This window comes from Physcomitrium patens, chromosome 6, assembly GCF_059467195.1.
Source record: "Physcomitrium patens ecotype Gransden chromosome 6, ASM5946719v1, whole genome shotgun sequence".
Lineage (NCBI taxonomy): Eukaryota > Viridiplantae > Streptophyta > Bryopsida > Funariales > Funariaceae > Physcomitrium > Physcomitrium patens.
In genome coordinates this window covers 14,647,834-14,664,134 of record NC_143415.1, presented here as the reverse complement: position 1 = coordinate 14,664,134, position 16,301 = coordinate 14,647,834, and the positions used below count along the sequence as shown (strand labels likewise).

At 43.8% G+C, this 16,301-nt stretch overlaps 3 protein-coding genes across 7 annotated transcripts; 1 reads left to right on the top strand and 2 right to left on the bottom strand.

The window, feature by feature from the left end:
• Window positions 1-1,550: 1,550 nt before the first annotated feature.
• Window positions 1,551-5,422, bottom strand: LOC112283596 (ruBisCO large subunit-binding protein subunit beta, chloroplastic). Its single transcript, XM_024522499.3, has 11 exons — window positions 5,083-5,422; window positions 4,789-4,914; window positions 4,461-4,598; window positions 4,253-4,348; window positions 3,900-4,142; window positions 3,076-3,558; window positions 2,704-2,880; window positions 2,494-2,586; window positions 2,267-2,359; window positions 2,011-2,134; window positions 1,551-1,898 (listed from the first exon to the last, which is right to left on the bottom strand). The coding sequence occupies exons 1-11, from the start codon at window positions 5,299-5,301 to the stop codon at window positions 1,885-1,887; spliced, it is 1,806 nt and encodes a 601-aa protein (XP_024378267.1). The 5' UTR covers window positions 5,302-5,422; the 3' UTR covers window positions 1,551-1,884.
• Window positions 5,423-5,565: 143 nt separating this feature from the next.
• LOC149989179 (uncharacterized) lies at window positions 5,566-11,239 on the top strand. 3 transcript variants are annotated; one of them, XM_090251387.1, is made up of 4 exons: window positions 5,566-7,045; window positions 7,275-7,981; window positions 8,096-9,612; window positions 10,566-11,239. In XM_090251387.1, exons 3-4 carry the CDS (start codon window positions 9,588-9,590, stop codon window positions 10,946-10,948), a joined length of 408 nt encoding a protein of 135 aa, XP_090107513.1. In that variant the 5' UTR covers window positions 5,566-7,045; window positions 7,275-7,981; window positions 8,096-9,587; the 3' UTR covers window positions 10,949-11,239. The 3 variants fall into 3 exon arrangements, 2 of the variants coding, with proteins under 2 accessions (XP_090107513.1, XP_090107512.1); XR_016503427.1 differs by having other exon boundaries at window positions 7,275-9,146; XM_090251386.1 differs by having other exon boundaries at window positions 5,566-5,953; window positions 7,275-9,612.
• Window positions 11,108-13,841, bottom strand: LOC112283204 (uncharacterized). 3 transcript variants are annotated; one of them, XM_073534480.2, is made up of 5 exons: window positions 13,486-13,841; window positions 13,186-13,387; window positions 12,954-13,034; window positions 12,674-12,771; window positions 11,108-12,479 (listed from the first exon to the last, which is right to left on the bottom strand). In XM_073534480.2, the coding sequence occupies exons 1-5, from the start codon at window positions 13,816-13,818 to the stop codon at window positions 12,297-12,299; spliced, it is 897 nt and encodes a 298-aa protein (XP_073390581.1). In that variant the 5' UTR covers window positions 13,819-13,841; the 3' UTR covers window positions 11,108-12,296. The 3 variants fall into 3 exon arrangements, with proteins under 3 accessions (XP_073390581.1, XP_024377403.1, XP_090107511.1); XM_024521635.2 differs by having other exon boundaries at window positions 11,108-11,394; XM_090251385.1 differs by having other exon boundaries at window positions 11,933-12,051.
• Window positions 13,842-16,301: the final 2,460 nt, after the last annotated feature.

The window sequence follows — 16,301 nt, the reverse complement described above, 5'->3', positions numbered from 1 at the left end:
TACGAGCATTGGTGTGGATGTGATACCTTGTTGGAAGAGAAGCGCTTGTTGTTTCGGTGATATCGTGAATAGGGTGCTTGCTGAGTGAGCATACTGCAAGGTATCTCCTTGGTCTGTGTCGATCTCTTCTTCCATGGCCTCACCAAAGGAGATCAAAGCAGAGGCTTCGAGCGTTGTAGAGAATCCCTCAATGGTAGAGAATTCTGGATGATGCGCGTCTTTGTGTAGCGCTCTTGAAATGGGTAGCTTGTCAAGTTTGTTAGTCATGAGTATTGCAACCATAGGGTGGCGTTCTCCTTGAGAATGGATTGTGTGCCCCACATTGATGTCAGAATTTCCACGTCGAGTTGCATTAACGTTCAAGAAAATAGAGCACTTCCACGCTGTGAGCAGCCCTTTCTAATTCGCTACCACGCGGCAAGATGAATGTGCTTGGGCTCCTCCCGTATACTAATGAGGACATCATGCATGCCAAATGTTGATGCATTCAAGTAATCAATATCCCAATATATTGAGTGGAGTGGATCAATTGTTCTCGGGATCACGCGTAGATCAACATGCCAACAACCGAAAATCTGTAAGCATCTAAGTAGTGTCCGGATCTAGAGAAGGTTGCGAGCCGCTTGGCATAATGCGACGTGATTTTTTGAATCTGAAACATGTCACAATAGATGACAAGACTCAATAGGTGTAGTATTGTGCTTCTGTCAAGTGAGGTGACTCTCATACCTAGTTGTTGAATGATTGGAAATTCATTAAAAAATATTCAAGTAGAAATAATATTGTTGTGTATGTGAGGGTGCATGACACATGGGTACCCACCAAAAAAAAACTTGTTTGTAAAAGTAGTTGAATTTTGCTTTTAAACAAATATTGTTCAAATAGAATAAAGTCAACCGCTTCTGCTTCAAACTAAGTTTTACTTGCTGACGTAACACTGGTCAATAATGATTGGTATTTTTTAGTAAGTGATGTATTGTTTCAGCTACTTTATGGTTCAATGCGACATCCTTATTGATAAGAATTCGACTTGAAGGTATAATAAAATTTGCTTTAATGAATTACAGATACAATGGAAATTATTAGACTATTAAAGTATGATTGTAGCTCCGCATTTTGAACTATTACAAATGAGCGTGAACAAGGTTTCAAAGATTGCCACTTTGTGTGTTCGATCCAAAAGTAATGGATATGCGAAAGGTATTACTTCAAAAGTTTTAAGTATCCAGATTAGTCGGGATTACAATAGACAGTTTAGTTGAATGGATTTGCACGCATAGATTAGTCTGTTCACAATGAAAAGATGTAATTCTTATTGATATTCTTAAAAACTACGAAAAAATGAAAATATTCTGAGGAAAACTAATATGGTTATAGAACTCTAGTCCGTTCAAACATTGGGCTTCTCGAAACATAATCAAACAGGAAGTACGCATTCCTCGGAGTAATCAGTGCTCTTAAGAGGGTTTAGCCTTAACAGAAATAGAAATCTCATGCAAAGCAGCACACCACCTTCTGCCAACCAGAGGCGCTTGCAAACGGACGAACCATTCATGGAACTTCAAGTCCTTCATTACATTACATGTCAAGTGGAGGAATGACGAAATAATGCTGGAAATTTTCCTACATGTAAAAACCTTTACCTTGTTGAGGAGCTGTGAAAATCCTAGCAATTGTGTGACGTATCTGAATGAAGATCTACAGGATATAAAGCTCTCACCTAAGTTTGATTATACTGAGTAGATGCTCTTCGCAGTGTGAGGTTAAACTGGGAGATATTACAATAACCTCTTACGTATGGCTCACCACTCCAAATATTCCCGATCTTATTAAAACTCATCCCAACTACTAAGTGCTCGCAAGATCTCCTAAATTTGTTTTTCCTCAATAACCGTATCCTGCAGCCACGAATAAATATTAGAAAGATATGTGTCATGAGGCTTCAATAAAATGCAGACAGGACCCAATAGAAATCACACAGGCACTCAAAAAACTGTTTCCTTTAAATACCTGATGCATCCATTGGGTTGCCGGCGACAGCAACCTCAGCTTCCTTGATTTCGGTAACAACAACATCAGAAGTTAAGAAGATCTTCGCTACGGAAGCGGCATGCTCCAAGCAACACCTGACAACCTGCAAAACATGGTATCCAAGACTCTTAATACTGCGCCACCACACCACGAGATTTACAAATCACTTACAGCCATTAAAGGTGAAAGTGCAAGATTCTCTCGAAGTTAAAACCACCGCAGTGAATCCAAGTACCTTGGTAGGGTCGATGATACCAGCAGCCATGAGGTCCTCGTAGACACCTGTAGCGGCATTGTAGCCGAAGGATGGGTTGCTATTCGCCAACACCTGATGAGCACGTAACCTCAACTGATTAAACGACCAGACTTCCCGTTGCCACATCCTAAATGGTTAGATATACAAATCCTATCACCACGTGCATGTTTGCAGTCAAAACTAAAACAGTGCACTAAGGCACCAACCTTCTCAACCACCACGCTTCCGTTCACACCAGCATTCTTGGCGATCAATTTCAAAGGGTAACACAAGGCCCGCCTCACAATCTCAGCGCCAACCTGCAGAAGTAGGCACCCAGACAATTCAGATCTGAACATAACAAGTTAAGTTGTATCGGCTTCATGTCAAACCTTGATTGTAACTTGATTGTAGGAATAGCATAAAATATCACTTACCCTCTGCTCGTCGTTATCCAAGGTTGAAACAATAGCACTAACTTTGCTAGCTAATCTCAACAAGGTACATCCTCCACCAACAACAATGCCTTCCTCCACAGCAGCCTTGGTTGCATTCAGCGCATCTTCAACACGAAGTTTCTTCTCTTTCAACTCGGTCTCAGTTTGAGCTCCAACCTGCAAATAACAGTTACGACTTACCGAAGATTTATCTTCCACATCATTTTACCACGGTCAACGAAAGAAGAGCCTAATCACATTTAGGTATGCTTAAAATAGAATCGACAAGGTGAATATATAGTTCGTGTATAACATATCAAAAGAGATTCGTTAACCCGACGAGCCAAAGAGTTAATGTAAATAAGAAAATACCTGAATAATGGCTACTCCCCCAGACAGCTTCGCAATCCTCTCATTCAGCTTCTCCTTCTCATACTCTTGCTCGGCGACTTCGATTAGGTTGCGGATTTGGTTCACACGCCTGCTAACTGCATCTTGTGTGCTACCATCACCCACAATGGTGGTTGCATCCTTGGTGAGAACGACCTTAGCCGCAGTACCCAACACTTCAGTGCCAACCTTGTCAAGAGCGAGACCAGTCTCGTCACGAATCACGGTGGCGTTGGTAAGAATAGCAATGTCGTCCAAGTACTGACTCTTTCTCTCACCAAAACCAGGTGCCTTCAAAGCAGCGACCTTAAGTGAACCTCTCAACTTGTTGACCACCAATGTAGAGAGAGCTTCCTGCTCAATATCCTCAGCAATAATCAAAAGTGGGAATCCACCACGGATGGATTCCTCCAGAATTCCAATCATGTCACGGGCAGTTACGATCTTCTTATCCACCAGGAGAAGCTGCACGCGCCCACCATGAGACTGACTCAGTGAAACGTAGCCATCATGGGATCATGCAAGCGTTTGAAAGCATGAAATGTCTTGAAAGAATTCAAGAAGCGTTAGTATTTTCCAGCTATAGTGACCCAAGATTTTACTAGAGAGAAAATGTTAAGGAAGAAAGAGAGGAGGGAGAATCTACTCTAGGTCAACCTCCCTTCTCCTCTCATCCTTTCGTTTTTTCACATTTTCGGTGGGATCCTGTCGGTCAGCAGTTTGTAATTGCACGCAGATTCCGCTTTCAAGCGATGTCACAAGCAGATAAACATCCAAAGGCATTCTTAAAAATAATAGGAGCATACCCTGCAGTTATCATACTCCACAGACATCTTCTCTGGGTCAGTCACAAAATAGGGGGAAATGTAGCCTCTGTCAAACTGCATGCCCTCGACCACGTACAGGCTGTTCTCAGAACTCTTTCCTTCCTCCAAGGTCACAACACCCCTGCGCCCGACTTTGCTCATGGCTTCGGCGATCATCTGACCGACCTCGGGGTTATTACCGGCACTGACAGCAGCGACATCAGCCAGTTCACTGTCTTCAACCTGTCATCCTCAGATTAAAAAGTTAAAGAAAAGCGGCATGTGGGACAGTCAAGTTAAATTGCATTGTTCTCACAGTAGTGGTTTCTAGAGAGTACGGCAGCATGACTTACTTCCTTGGAAAGCTTTTTCAACTCCTTGACCAGGGCAGCCACAGTTTTTTCAATGCCTCTTGTGATCTGTACTGGATTGGCTCCCGCTGCAACAACCTACAGAATTATGCAAAAACCTTAGTAGCTTCACAGGCACGAGAGAGCCATAGTGAATCACAGTCTCCTGAATGAAATATAGAGAATTTGATGATGAGAAAAGTGAACCTACCTTGACGCCCTCAGCAATGAGCCCTTGTGCGAGAACGACAGAGGTGGTGGTACCGTCACCAGCCAAGTCATTCGTCTTGGCTGCCGCTTGCCTCACCAACTTGGCACCGATGTTCTCGACTGGATCCTCAAGCTCAACCTGTTGAGTTCCGAGATTCAGCGCGTTAATTGAAAAGCTCAAACTCATGCGCATCTAATTCAAGAAAGAACGAAACCTTATCCCAAGATTCTACACCCCGCCCCCCTCAAAAAAAAAATCGCGCTTATCCAAAAAAACCAAGTAAACAACATAATAAATCCGGGCTCATAGAGAGGATGCAAGCCCTAACCTCCTTGGCCACAGTGACACCGTCATTCACAATTTTGGGTGAGCCATACTTGCTCTCAAGCACGACGTTTCGGCCCTTGGGCCCCAAAGTGACACCAACAAGATCAGCAAGTTTATCAACTCCAGCCTGCCCATTACATCGAAACAATCAACTATCGTCAGAACAAAATGGACACATAGCACACACCATACCCAAACCCCACAAACGACAACCACATCCAAAAAACCTCATCAGACAAACTGCCGGCCCCGGGGACCACGCACCCAAAAAACCCAAAGACGAAACCCCACCCACCTGCATTTTCTTAATAGCAGACCCATCTTTGTTGAAGTGAAGCTGCTTAGCGGCCTTCACGGTCATCCGCTGAGCCACCCGCCTTTGCTGCCTGGCGGGGAGAACAAATCCCACACGCCCAACGGCAGCGGAGGAACTCAAGGAGGAAGCGGCGGGACTCTCAATGCGGAGAGAGGCAGTGGCAGCGGAGCCAGCCATGAGCATGTTCGTGGCAGCCATTGCGCACAGTCCTCAGCTCCTCAATCCACAAACAGAATGGGATCTCACAGGTCCCAGAAGCAGGAGGAGACAAATGTAACGAATGGGTTGCAACAAGCAGTGCAAAGAGGGTTCTACAAGTAAACCCTGGCTGGTATGTGAAGCAAAGGGACAGAGTTATCTAGGTGGGGTGTGGGGGGATAAGGCTAGGTAGGTCCACTGCACTCTGACCTCTCCTCTCTCCTCCTCCCCTAGCGTTTTCCTCCCTCCCTCTCTCGTATCGGCGAATTAGTTACCACCCCACCAAAAAACCCCCCCCCCTTCGACGACGAGACTAAACCCTTCCATTTCCTGTCGGCGCTCGCGCTTTCGCGTTCCGAGCCTACTTTTCCGGCACCACGCGTTTCACGGATGCCCGTCCTCTGGCCAACGAATGGATAACCTTCTGTGAACACCTTCTGTGAACATCGAGTTTTTTATGATCCATAGTTCTCATCCTTCATCTGCACCAGGTGCACCCATGCCCGCTTCATTCTTGTTTGTGTGTGTGTATGCGCGTTTGGCTTCTACTTCCGCCCTGATTTTGTTGTTGTTGTTGTTGCAGAGTTTTGGATTCTCGGTGTGTGGATTGAAGGCGTCCGTGCTCTTTGCTTGGTTGCTTCCTTCCTTGGTGGTGGGTGCCGTTCCCCTGACAAACTTTCTCGTCGTGTAGGGTTTTAAAAGATCTGCGCTTTGGATGAATTATTGGATATGAATATCAAGACATGGGTAGTTTGCTTTTTTTGATATTTAATGCGAAGAATGATCATTTCTTCTCATGTGGATCATGGGTTCCATGGTCTGGTATGCATCAACAGATTGTTATGAAGTGCTTTGCTTTGTTGCTGTAAGGTGAATGTGCAAATTTTATATTGATTGTGATGGGATTTATTTCTTTGCATTTCATTCCGTTGTTTATATTTATTTTTAGTAGTCATTTTATGTTTCATCATACCAGCCTTAAAAACTAATGATAATTTGTGAGAATAGAATACTGTTGAGGAGATTTGAAAACATGATCCGAGAATGTTACATTAGCACATGCTATGTAACAATAAAAATAACTTAAGGTTTGAAAAGAAAAAAAACTATTGACTCTATTACGATGAGATTAACATGTTAAAAAGTGAAAATAGAAGGCTACTGAGGAGATTGGAAAAACCTAACTTGAGAATGTTATATAACAGTAAAATAACAGAACCGCTAGGTTTTACAGGATGAGCACCCGGGCCATTCACCCGCGCAAATATGTCCCATCAGTGCACTTAAGTGTAGGTTTCGTAAGGTGTTTTGTGAGGTCAGTCAGCTCACACTAATCCGATAGATTTTCGAGAGGTTTGTTGGATGCGCATTGAGGATGTGCATCCAAACAAACATCAAAACTCGCACTGAACATGCAGAAGATAGATTCATCACGTTCGTCATTGACCTACACAAATCAACTCCCACAACTCCAGCGGAAGAGCGATGTGCATCCCCTCCACACCAATCCTCTCGACATTTTTTCATGTTGAGTCGACATCTGATAGTGACGATCGGTGTCGAGATCTGTCGGAGTCGGGCTTGGATTGCAGCCAAATCTCTGGAGAAGCTTGAAGTGAACGATGAACCTTCCGGATCCTCGACTGAGAGGGGAAGAGCGGCAAAGATTGCAGTCCATAGCCACGTCGAACTTGCTGTTCAATGCCCAGACTGCTTAAATGGCGGCCACCAGATATAAGCACAAGTTAAGTACTAACATGGGCGTTGTTAACCCTTTTCCAAGCGCAACTGGCATGGCTGCAATTCTAGCGAATTTCGATTCATTTCTCGACTTCGTCGAAGCTTGGTCATCTTTACATAATCGGCGAAGTCTTCGTCATGAATAGGGGAGTAATCGGGAGGTGAGGAGTCGGTGAGTTGCTCGAATTCGGGAGTAGCATTTGCTGACCGATTGTTGAATGAATCCGCATCAGTGATGTTACAGGAGTTCCAGAAGGCGAGGCGCTTGGTGGAAACAAGCAACCTAGCCGGACTCGTTGATTTCCGAGTCGCTCCATCCTGCCCACGTGCTGACGTGATGGGCGTGATGTAATGCGGTTGACCCGCGACAGTGCTAGGAGACAAAGGTAGAGAGGTATGTGCAATAGGAGGCGCAAAAGTTGCAGTTGATGGGAAAAATGTCGACGTCGTCTCCACGGCTGACTGCTGAAGACTTCTCTGCAAGGTGGGCACATTCTTCGAGTTGGAGAGGAAAGACGTCGGGGGCCGATCTTCCCGGGCGCTCCACAAGGACCGTAAACTTTGTCGAGGAGATTTGGATGGGGCAGCCAAAGGCTGTTTGAGTTCTGGAGTTGGTTCGTACAGAAGCTCCTTCAATGTAGGTAGAGTTGGAGATTTCGCAACCCGTAAAGGTGATTTCGCCGATGGCACTCGAGATTTTGCCGGCGAAGCCGATACGATTCTAAATGGAAGGGAGGCGGCAGGGAACTCCTCAAATCGGGATTTCAACGACCATGGCTCTGCTATTCCAGCGAGTTCCTGGGTCTACTTGTTGCTGCGGCAGCATCAACGCTGACACCGCCATGAAGAGAAGCTTCTGCTAGAGTTTCGATTGCAGTGCTGTAGGACTAGTTTTTGCCTGCTACAAAATTCCAACACCCAACGGCTTTCACCATCGCAGGTGAGACATTGCGGGCAGATGTCGACTCAACATGGAAAATCGTCGGGAGGATTGGTGTGGAGGGGGGGTTGCACATCGCTCTTGCGCTTGAGTTTTGGGAGTTGATTTGTGCAGGTCAAGGACGAAGGCGATGAATCTATCTTGTGCATGCATTAAGTTTTGCGCATTTAACAAACCTTCCGAAAACCCATTCCATCGGACTAAGTTAGTGTGAGCTGACTGACTTCACAAAATTAGGTTACGAAACTACGTACATTTCAGTGCACTGAAGGGATATACATGCATGCGGGGGTGTGTGTGTAAGTGGTAATAAAATATAAAGAGCCAAATAGATATCATAAGTTACAAGAAAATATTTAAGTCTAAAATTAGAAAAAATATGAATAGTTGATAAGACTTAGAGTGGCTTTGTTATTACTAATATTAATCTATTTTTTATTGTGATAAATTATTATTTTTTAATTTTATAATCAATTAGAAATAAAATTAAAAATATATAAAAATAATAAAAAATATTTTCAAAACATCATACATATTTTGTAAATTTGAATAATTAATTTTATTATTATTATTATTTGAAACAAGAACGTTTCTTCATTTACTTTTGATAAAATTGTGAAGTTCCAAAATACATCCATCAAAATTTTAAAATATTTTTCAATACAATAATTAAAAAAATAAATAAATAAATAAATAATAATCCATCAAAAATCATGCCTGCGGACCAAAATATTACAACCATCAAATCAATTTTATAAACAGTTGTGTTATGAGTCTTTTCAAATTGATCAACCACACAACCAAAAATCACAATGAATGAATGTCCTCATTCGTCATTATGGCAAGGGCTCCCTGACTGCAGTGAAACGACGGACGGAGGAACGAACGAACAAACGAACGAACGAGTAAGACCAACGTGGAGTGAACTCCGTTGGAGAGCCGGCAACGCCGTCGCACGATTCTCGTCGATCGTCGATCTTCGTCGTCGTCGCCCTGTGTTTCTACGACGACTTGCCAGAGCCTGCTTGCTCACTGTGCTTGCTTTGCTGCTCTGATCATTCATTCCAGCGTCTCTCTCTCGGTGCTGCAACGCAACGCAACGAGAGCTCGAGTGGCGGAGAGTGCGGATGATGTTCTGTTGCTCCTGGTTGGTTGCTCTATTCTGGTATGCGATCCTTCTTTCACCATTTTTTCATCGATACTGCCTTTGATGTGATCATGCTTCCGAGGTTTGCTGCTCTGCTTTTTTCTCCTGGTCGCTGCGATTGATTTCGACTTGATTTGTGCATTCGGAGCTCGTGAGATTCAGTACTGAAAGCTTCGAGCTATATGTAAAATGAAATTTAAAACATGAATATGATGCACGAACGGTACTTCAGCACAAATCCAGCGGTCGTTGTCTAAAACCATTATTCCTCAAAATTAAAAACTCTGGAAAATTATAACACAACTACATACTTACTACAGCTTCTCTCACAGACCTTCCAAACCCTAGAATGCAGTCGAATTTCTCTCACATTTTGTGTGCCTCAACTGCTGCAGTTCTCAGAAGCAGTTAGATACTTTTAAAACGACAACATAAACGGAGAAAGTCACCATCTACTACATGAATAAACGAAACCAAGCAAAAGGTTGAAAAAAAAGAAAAAAAGAAAGCTTGCTCCATCTTGTTCCATCTTCTAAGAAAGAAAAAGGTATATCGCCATAAAATTAATCTACTGAATGCCTCTGCGGAAATGTGAAATTCGAAGCACATTTCATCACACAAAGAGTGCGAATCGTATCATTCTCATCGCATGACCACTGTCTGGCACTCCAAAGAATATTTAATAAGGGAACACATTCACTACGACTAATTCGTGAAGCCTTCAGTACTGAATCCTGTAGATGTAGCATTCTGAGTAAAGATGTCACTTGAAACTAATAACTACTTTTAGGGTTGGGGTTTTAGCGATTTTTCGCAATTTTGCAGCACTGACAGGGTAGTTTTTGAGTTTGACTTGCCTGACTCTGATCAGTGACATTTAATAAGCTCGTAACTTCGTATGGATACCGATGATTATCTTTAACTCGAAATAGAGACTTTTGTAGCCACTTTATGGTTACACTCCTGAGTTAGTTGCAAAGCACCTCCAATGCACTTTCCAATCGGCACTCCTTGTAATGAATGCTCTTCTTTGAATATTGTAGTTGCTCGTTGAGTGAGGTTACAGCAGCTTTCTTACAGATTGCATACCAGCTCAATATAACTGCGAATCTAGTTAATGCATCAGTTCTTGCTGCTCCAATCAAACGCATGCGGTAGTTTCGGGTGAAAGATATACCTGTAAATGAGGCCACATTTGAGAAGTGGGTGATCAACATGGACTCTAGACATTGACTCATTCTACTTGTATCGTTTCACTATTGTCGATATTATTGTACATGAAGCCTTCGTATGAACCTAGTATAATGTTCCATCCTGGTTTCATTGGATGCTTTGATTGTTTTTCATTCTTAGATTATGAGTTTTGATTAATATTGTGCTTAGCGGTTTGGTAGCTGACTCTCTTTGACTCCGATTGGAATTGTATCTGCATTGCAGCAGCACGGACGGCACTAGTTTATTTTCCGCTGAGTGCAGTAAGTGCGTGTGTTGTCAGCTATGGCGCCTCCTCAGGCACCAGCCACCCAGGTAGCGAGCCTGACCCACAACCCTCTGCACAGCAGGGCTGGGCTGGAGGATTATCTGGTATTGTTCGCATGGGCATCTTCTGGTACTTCGCTATGCAAATATTTGGCCCCAAGAAAACCACAAAGCCAGCCGAGCTTACAAGCAATCTTTTCAACAAGGGCGACAGATTGGTAATTTTTGATGCCCCGTTTGTTATGGTTAAATTGCTTTCGTGCATTTTATGCCACACGAATGATGTTTTTGTGTACTTTGATCTTGAAAATATTATAGATGCTGAAATGCTCTCCAGTTAATTGTCCTTTTTTGTGCTTTCAAGATGCATGTTGGTCAATCCTAAGCAGTGAGTTCATGTTCGCAATCTGGATGTGAACTCCAATTATAAAATCACAACCACACCTAATGAATCATTGCTCAAGATTCATCCCTAATATGTAAACAATGGCCAAGTCAAATGCGTTGAAATTGCAGCAGAGTATGATATGAAATTTTATAATCACCTCAACTGAGAAGAGCAATCGTGACTGCCGCTGGTCTGGAGAAGAAATCTAGTTTCAAAACACAAAAGACCTATTGTTGTATTGAAATCTAGAATCAACCACCTTGAAATAATGCGCATACTACGCTCCATTTGAGCCTCGTAAGTCGGTAGTATTTTCGAGCTCCAGTTGGAGTTTCCAGCAACAGAAGTGCCATAATATCACTTCTGCTTTAGGTTTCTTTTCTGCTTCATACCAAAACCCTGCGCTCTAAGGATGTCAAACAATCTATCAACTTGTGCCAGGCCATCAACTAATCTACAATCAAACGGGTTTGCAACACAATTTCTAGACAATCAACAAGCCCCCTACGATGAAATCGACTTCGACCCTAGACAGAAAAAAATAAAAAATAAAATAAAATAAAATAAAAATTGGAGAGATGGAAACACAGGCTCCCCATGCTCACAACTTCCGATACTGAAGCATTTAGGATCTAACTCACTTCAGAGACGAAGCGGCAGACACGATGCGCAATACCAAACTGCCTTTAAACGCGCTATGCTCAGGAGATACAGGTCGGCAACGGCAGTAAAAAGTGATCCATCCACTAATCCTAGTCGACCAGCACACAGAATGGTGGATCCTCATACCCCTAGAAATTCCACCTACCCGGGATCAAGACCCTGGGTTGATACTCTGCGGAGATGTGCTCGGGTCGCCTTTTTCATCCTTTGGGTTATCAGCTTTGATAAGGATTTTTTTGTGGGAATAAGTGTGAATGATAAGGAATAAACTTCGTAATAAAATGTATTTGTACTGATACGCAGAACTTTCATTAACGATTCTATCAGTACAGTAGAGTGAGTAGCTGAGCAGATATGTTACCAAGCCCATCACATCCATCTGACTCCTTCCACCTACACAACAGAACACAAGGTCGGAGGGTTCCAAGATGAGAAATTCCATTTAAATCTGTCGCCGTGTCAACAGCATCACTCGTAGGGGAGGTGTCTCCTAAGCTGGCCTAATCCAGAGCCAGCAAGCTATGGCTACGGAGAATGGTTGTAACCCTAAACTGTACAAAGAGAAGAAGGAAGATCAGACTTTGCGTGGCGGCAGGCCTGCTTGTGGCCTGCCCTTGCTGAAGGACTTGCGAGCAATCTCAACATGTTGGGATTGGTGAAGCAAGCCATGCCGCTTCGGAGGCTTGCGAGATGGGGATACGGTCACGGTACAACCACCGACCGTCTTCATTCACGAACCGACTCTTCTCGACGAGGTACTGCTTGTCTCCTGCCCTTCCTCCTTTCGCCACCGAGTAAGTCACTCGGAAGGAGACAAAAGCCTGAAGACATGAAGAGGGCTCACATGGCAATGGATTCTATTTAGTGCTGGAATCAAGTACGAAGCTTGAGGTGAACACCGTTTGAGGTGAGGTGAGATGAGATCCAAGGCTTACGGTTTTCAGCTCTACGAGAGGAGAAAGGAGGGTGGAGAGATTGGGGTGTTAAGATGTAGGATTGAGTGGTTAAGGAGTACCTCATCTTCTGAAGTCTCTTCGAACTCAAGGATCTCAAGCCTGGTGAACCGTAATCGTTCACAAGTGGCACGGACGTCAGCCGCAAGTGTCTTCTCATCTGCGCCGCGTCAGAATATTACTACAAGCTCAACAATCCTCTACCCCAAACTGACTTAAATTAAGAAATGGTCAAATTGAGCTCAGTGAGTTACGCCGACCTCTCATGAGTTAAAAAATTCGGGCAACTCTCGAAGTTGTTCAGTGAACCAAAATAAGAATCTATGAGAAAAAGATGAATACCTCCGAAGTCAGGATTCTCGCGGTGCGTGGTTCTGACAACGTAGCCCACTTTGCTCCGCGCATACCCACTGAATCTCGCTTCTGGAAAGAGGTCGACAACCAGAGCAACACAAGATCAAAAAGACAGCGGAACTAAAATTTGACTGAATTCATCGATACATTTTTGAATGGATTGGAGAAAGCGACGTAGCAATGACATTGACATTCATAGAGATCAACGTAAGGCTCATACTCATAAGAGTAAGTGCGTCCGGTTCAACGACACCGCCGTGATAGCGAGCACAGCAGTCGCTATACTCCCGACGCTCGTCCCCGCCTCCACAGGGACAACCCAAAGACTCCTTGAGTTTCTCCTCCGCGCCACCTTTCCTTTTCCTCTGAAGCAGCTCCCCAAATCCCTTGCCCGCCCGCACTTCAACCCCTCGTCGCCCGCCCTGCAATTACTACACCACCACTCAAATCCCCATCTCCACAATTCACTTTAAAAAAACAGATACAGACCTAAACCCCGTGCAACAGAGCAACCACGCACCGTTTGCAGGCGCAGGCACCGCAATGCGGGCACCGAATTGGATGTGGTCAGTTCCCAGGGACGTGAAATGTGACCCAACGATGCGCATTGGGCCGATGCAGCGCTGCGAGTGTAGAACGCATGGGCGAATGCAGGCGGCGTAGAGAGCTTCCTGCTGGAGCACATCGTCGCTGCCATGTCGTGATGCAGGAGGTGCTGGTCGTCAATCAATCCTCTTCTTCGCAGGTGCTCGCCTCCTCCTCCTCCTCGACAGCGCTGCTGCTTGTCGGTGTGAGGGTAATGGGCAGTCAGTCTTCTTCGCTGCGAAGGAAGATCATCAATTGCGGCACACATTTGTGCACATTCGTTGCGAATCGCAATCCATGGCTCTCTCTCCCTCATCCCGTTTCCCCCCTCCCTCCCTCCCTCCGTCGCCCCTTCGTCCCGCTTCGTCGTTACCAGGACGAACGAAGAATACTCCACGGACGGAATCGCCTCATGACGGATGGATGAATGGATGGATGGATTCTATCCTTTTCTCTTTGTTTTTTGTGTTTGCCTTCTGGCATGATGAATGAGAATGTTGGTTGTTTGTGTGTTTTATGTTGGGTGCTTGAATTCGCATGGTCCATGGGGTGCAAGAAAATTGATTCGCTTAGTTATTATAGAGTTTGTTTATGTGTTTTCCATCACTTTTTTCTTTTGCTTCAGTAATTGGAAACAAAAGTTTCTTAGAATCACCCACTGAAAACACTTTTGTGGTAATACTCCTAAGTGATATGAGCTTGATCCAACGTGTTTTTTTACAAGCAAGTTTGGGATTGATGAATTTGCCTGATGGACTTAATCAAAATACTTGAGTGCTTTTGTGTTTTTATTGCAAGAAACTATTACATTTTTAATTTTATCTATCAAGAAATATCTCATCTACAAATGTAAAACTTATAAAATTAAAGCTAAAACTTTTATAAAATTATAAAGAATAATAGGAAATTAGAAATATGTTCATTTAAAATATTTAGGCATAATATATTTGAAGTTTTTATGAAAAACATAGAAAAAATATAAATAAGCAAAGGTAGCTATATTTCATATTTATACAGAAAGTATTATCATGTAGATGCCTACATAAGTTTTTTCATATATATGTATCTAAATAAGAGTTGGAAGTTGTTAAGCTGGTTTATATAAGCTGTGCATGGTATAAACAGTAACAACTGACATTTGATGTTAAATGTGACACTTGCCAAAAGAGTCATAGAAGACATATGTAATAAAATTTTCAAGAAAAAGTTGATAATATTCAGTTTTAGAAACACAAGTATTTAAAATCGACCTAGCTCCCCTCATACCCGGCCTCCATCCCCGTTCCCAGTGCCCATCTCCTGCCCCGACCTGCCCGTCCCCATTCCCAGCGCCCATCTCCCGTCCACGGGCCTCTCGCGGGGCAGCCCAGTCGGAATGGAAAAGGAGATGCTCCCCGACTGGAACCTCGGCGTCCTCTCCATGCTCATGGGTAGAAATCACTTACGGCAGTCCTAGATCATGCAGAGTCATGGAATTCTCTGGATCAGCAAGAAGAAGGTCCTTCAGTTGTCTCGATTGTCGAACCTGGAGCACATCTGCGTGAGCTCGAACAACTTGATTGGCGCGCTTCCAACTTGGAACGATGCGATGTCGAAGCTTCAGGATGTCGATTTTAGTAGTAATTCTTTTTATGAACCATGCACAAGCAACCAGCAGTGCCAAGATCACAAAATGCAATCCATGACATGAACAAATCTGCCCTTCTTATTTGTATTTTTGTATCCCATGCTTGTAACCACTGTTGCCGGTTCCTTTCCAACCAAACAACCATTTCCTTTTCAATGTAAATATCATGAAACAAAAAGAGTAGCGGATATATTATAACAAGAGTAAACCTTGAAGAACCATCACCTCCATTGTGGCTCATTGAAGCTCACTCTTGTGCGTCACCGACATCTCCCTCGAAACTTCGGCATCCTGGATCCGAGCCTAACGCGACCCATTGCACAATCCAACTGCTGCTTAATTGAGGATTCTTCGCTACTTGAGCGTTGATCTCAAATCGGCAGCTTGCTTACGCACGTCGATGCTCTAGTGAGTCCATTCGACGGTGGGCCATTCCTGGGGCTGGTTTCTTCTCGTCCCTGGGTCGCAATGCGTGCCCTGTCGGTGATGTTTCAAAATCTCAGCTTGTGAGCTCGTGTGTCAACGGCCTTAGTCATTACTTGCGTGGGTTGTGCAAGGCTCACGGTTTAGGGTTTGAAGTCCATGATTTGATGTGATTTGGAGGTATGTTTGTAGGATTTGAGACAAGGATGCAGCGCCCATCAGTGCATCGCACCAACCGATTTTTTCGTGATTGTGTTTGTTACGTGAATCCAGACGAAATATTGGCGAGAGCGTGGACCGTTTGTAAAGATTAATCCCATTCCCTCGGATTAGCTGTGCGGGTTTCCTTCGAGCAATTCTAGATGCCACAGTCTGCCAAGAAGCTACCTGTTAGCTAAATTCTTCCCGCCTTGCAGCGCTTTGTCCAGGTTCCTCACATTTTTCCATAATTCTCATAAACCCTGAATCTTGAATGTTGATTGTAATTTTCGGTGCTTGGAGCTTATCCCGCACTGCACTTCTTTTTGGTTAGTTCTCTTTTAGGTTACACGGACGGTGGTTTTAGAACAGGGGTGACTTGTGACGATTCTTGTTAAGCTAATATGTATCCATAAACCGACTCCAGCTTTTAAAAACGAGTATTAGGGGATCCTCGCATTCTACTCCACCGTGTAGCAATTGAGAAGTTTTCGTCAATGATC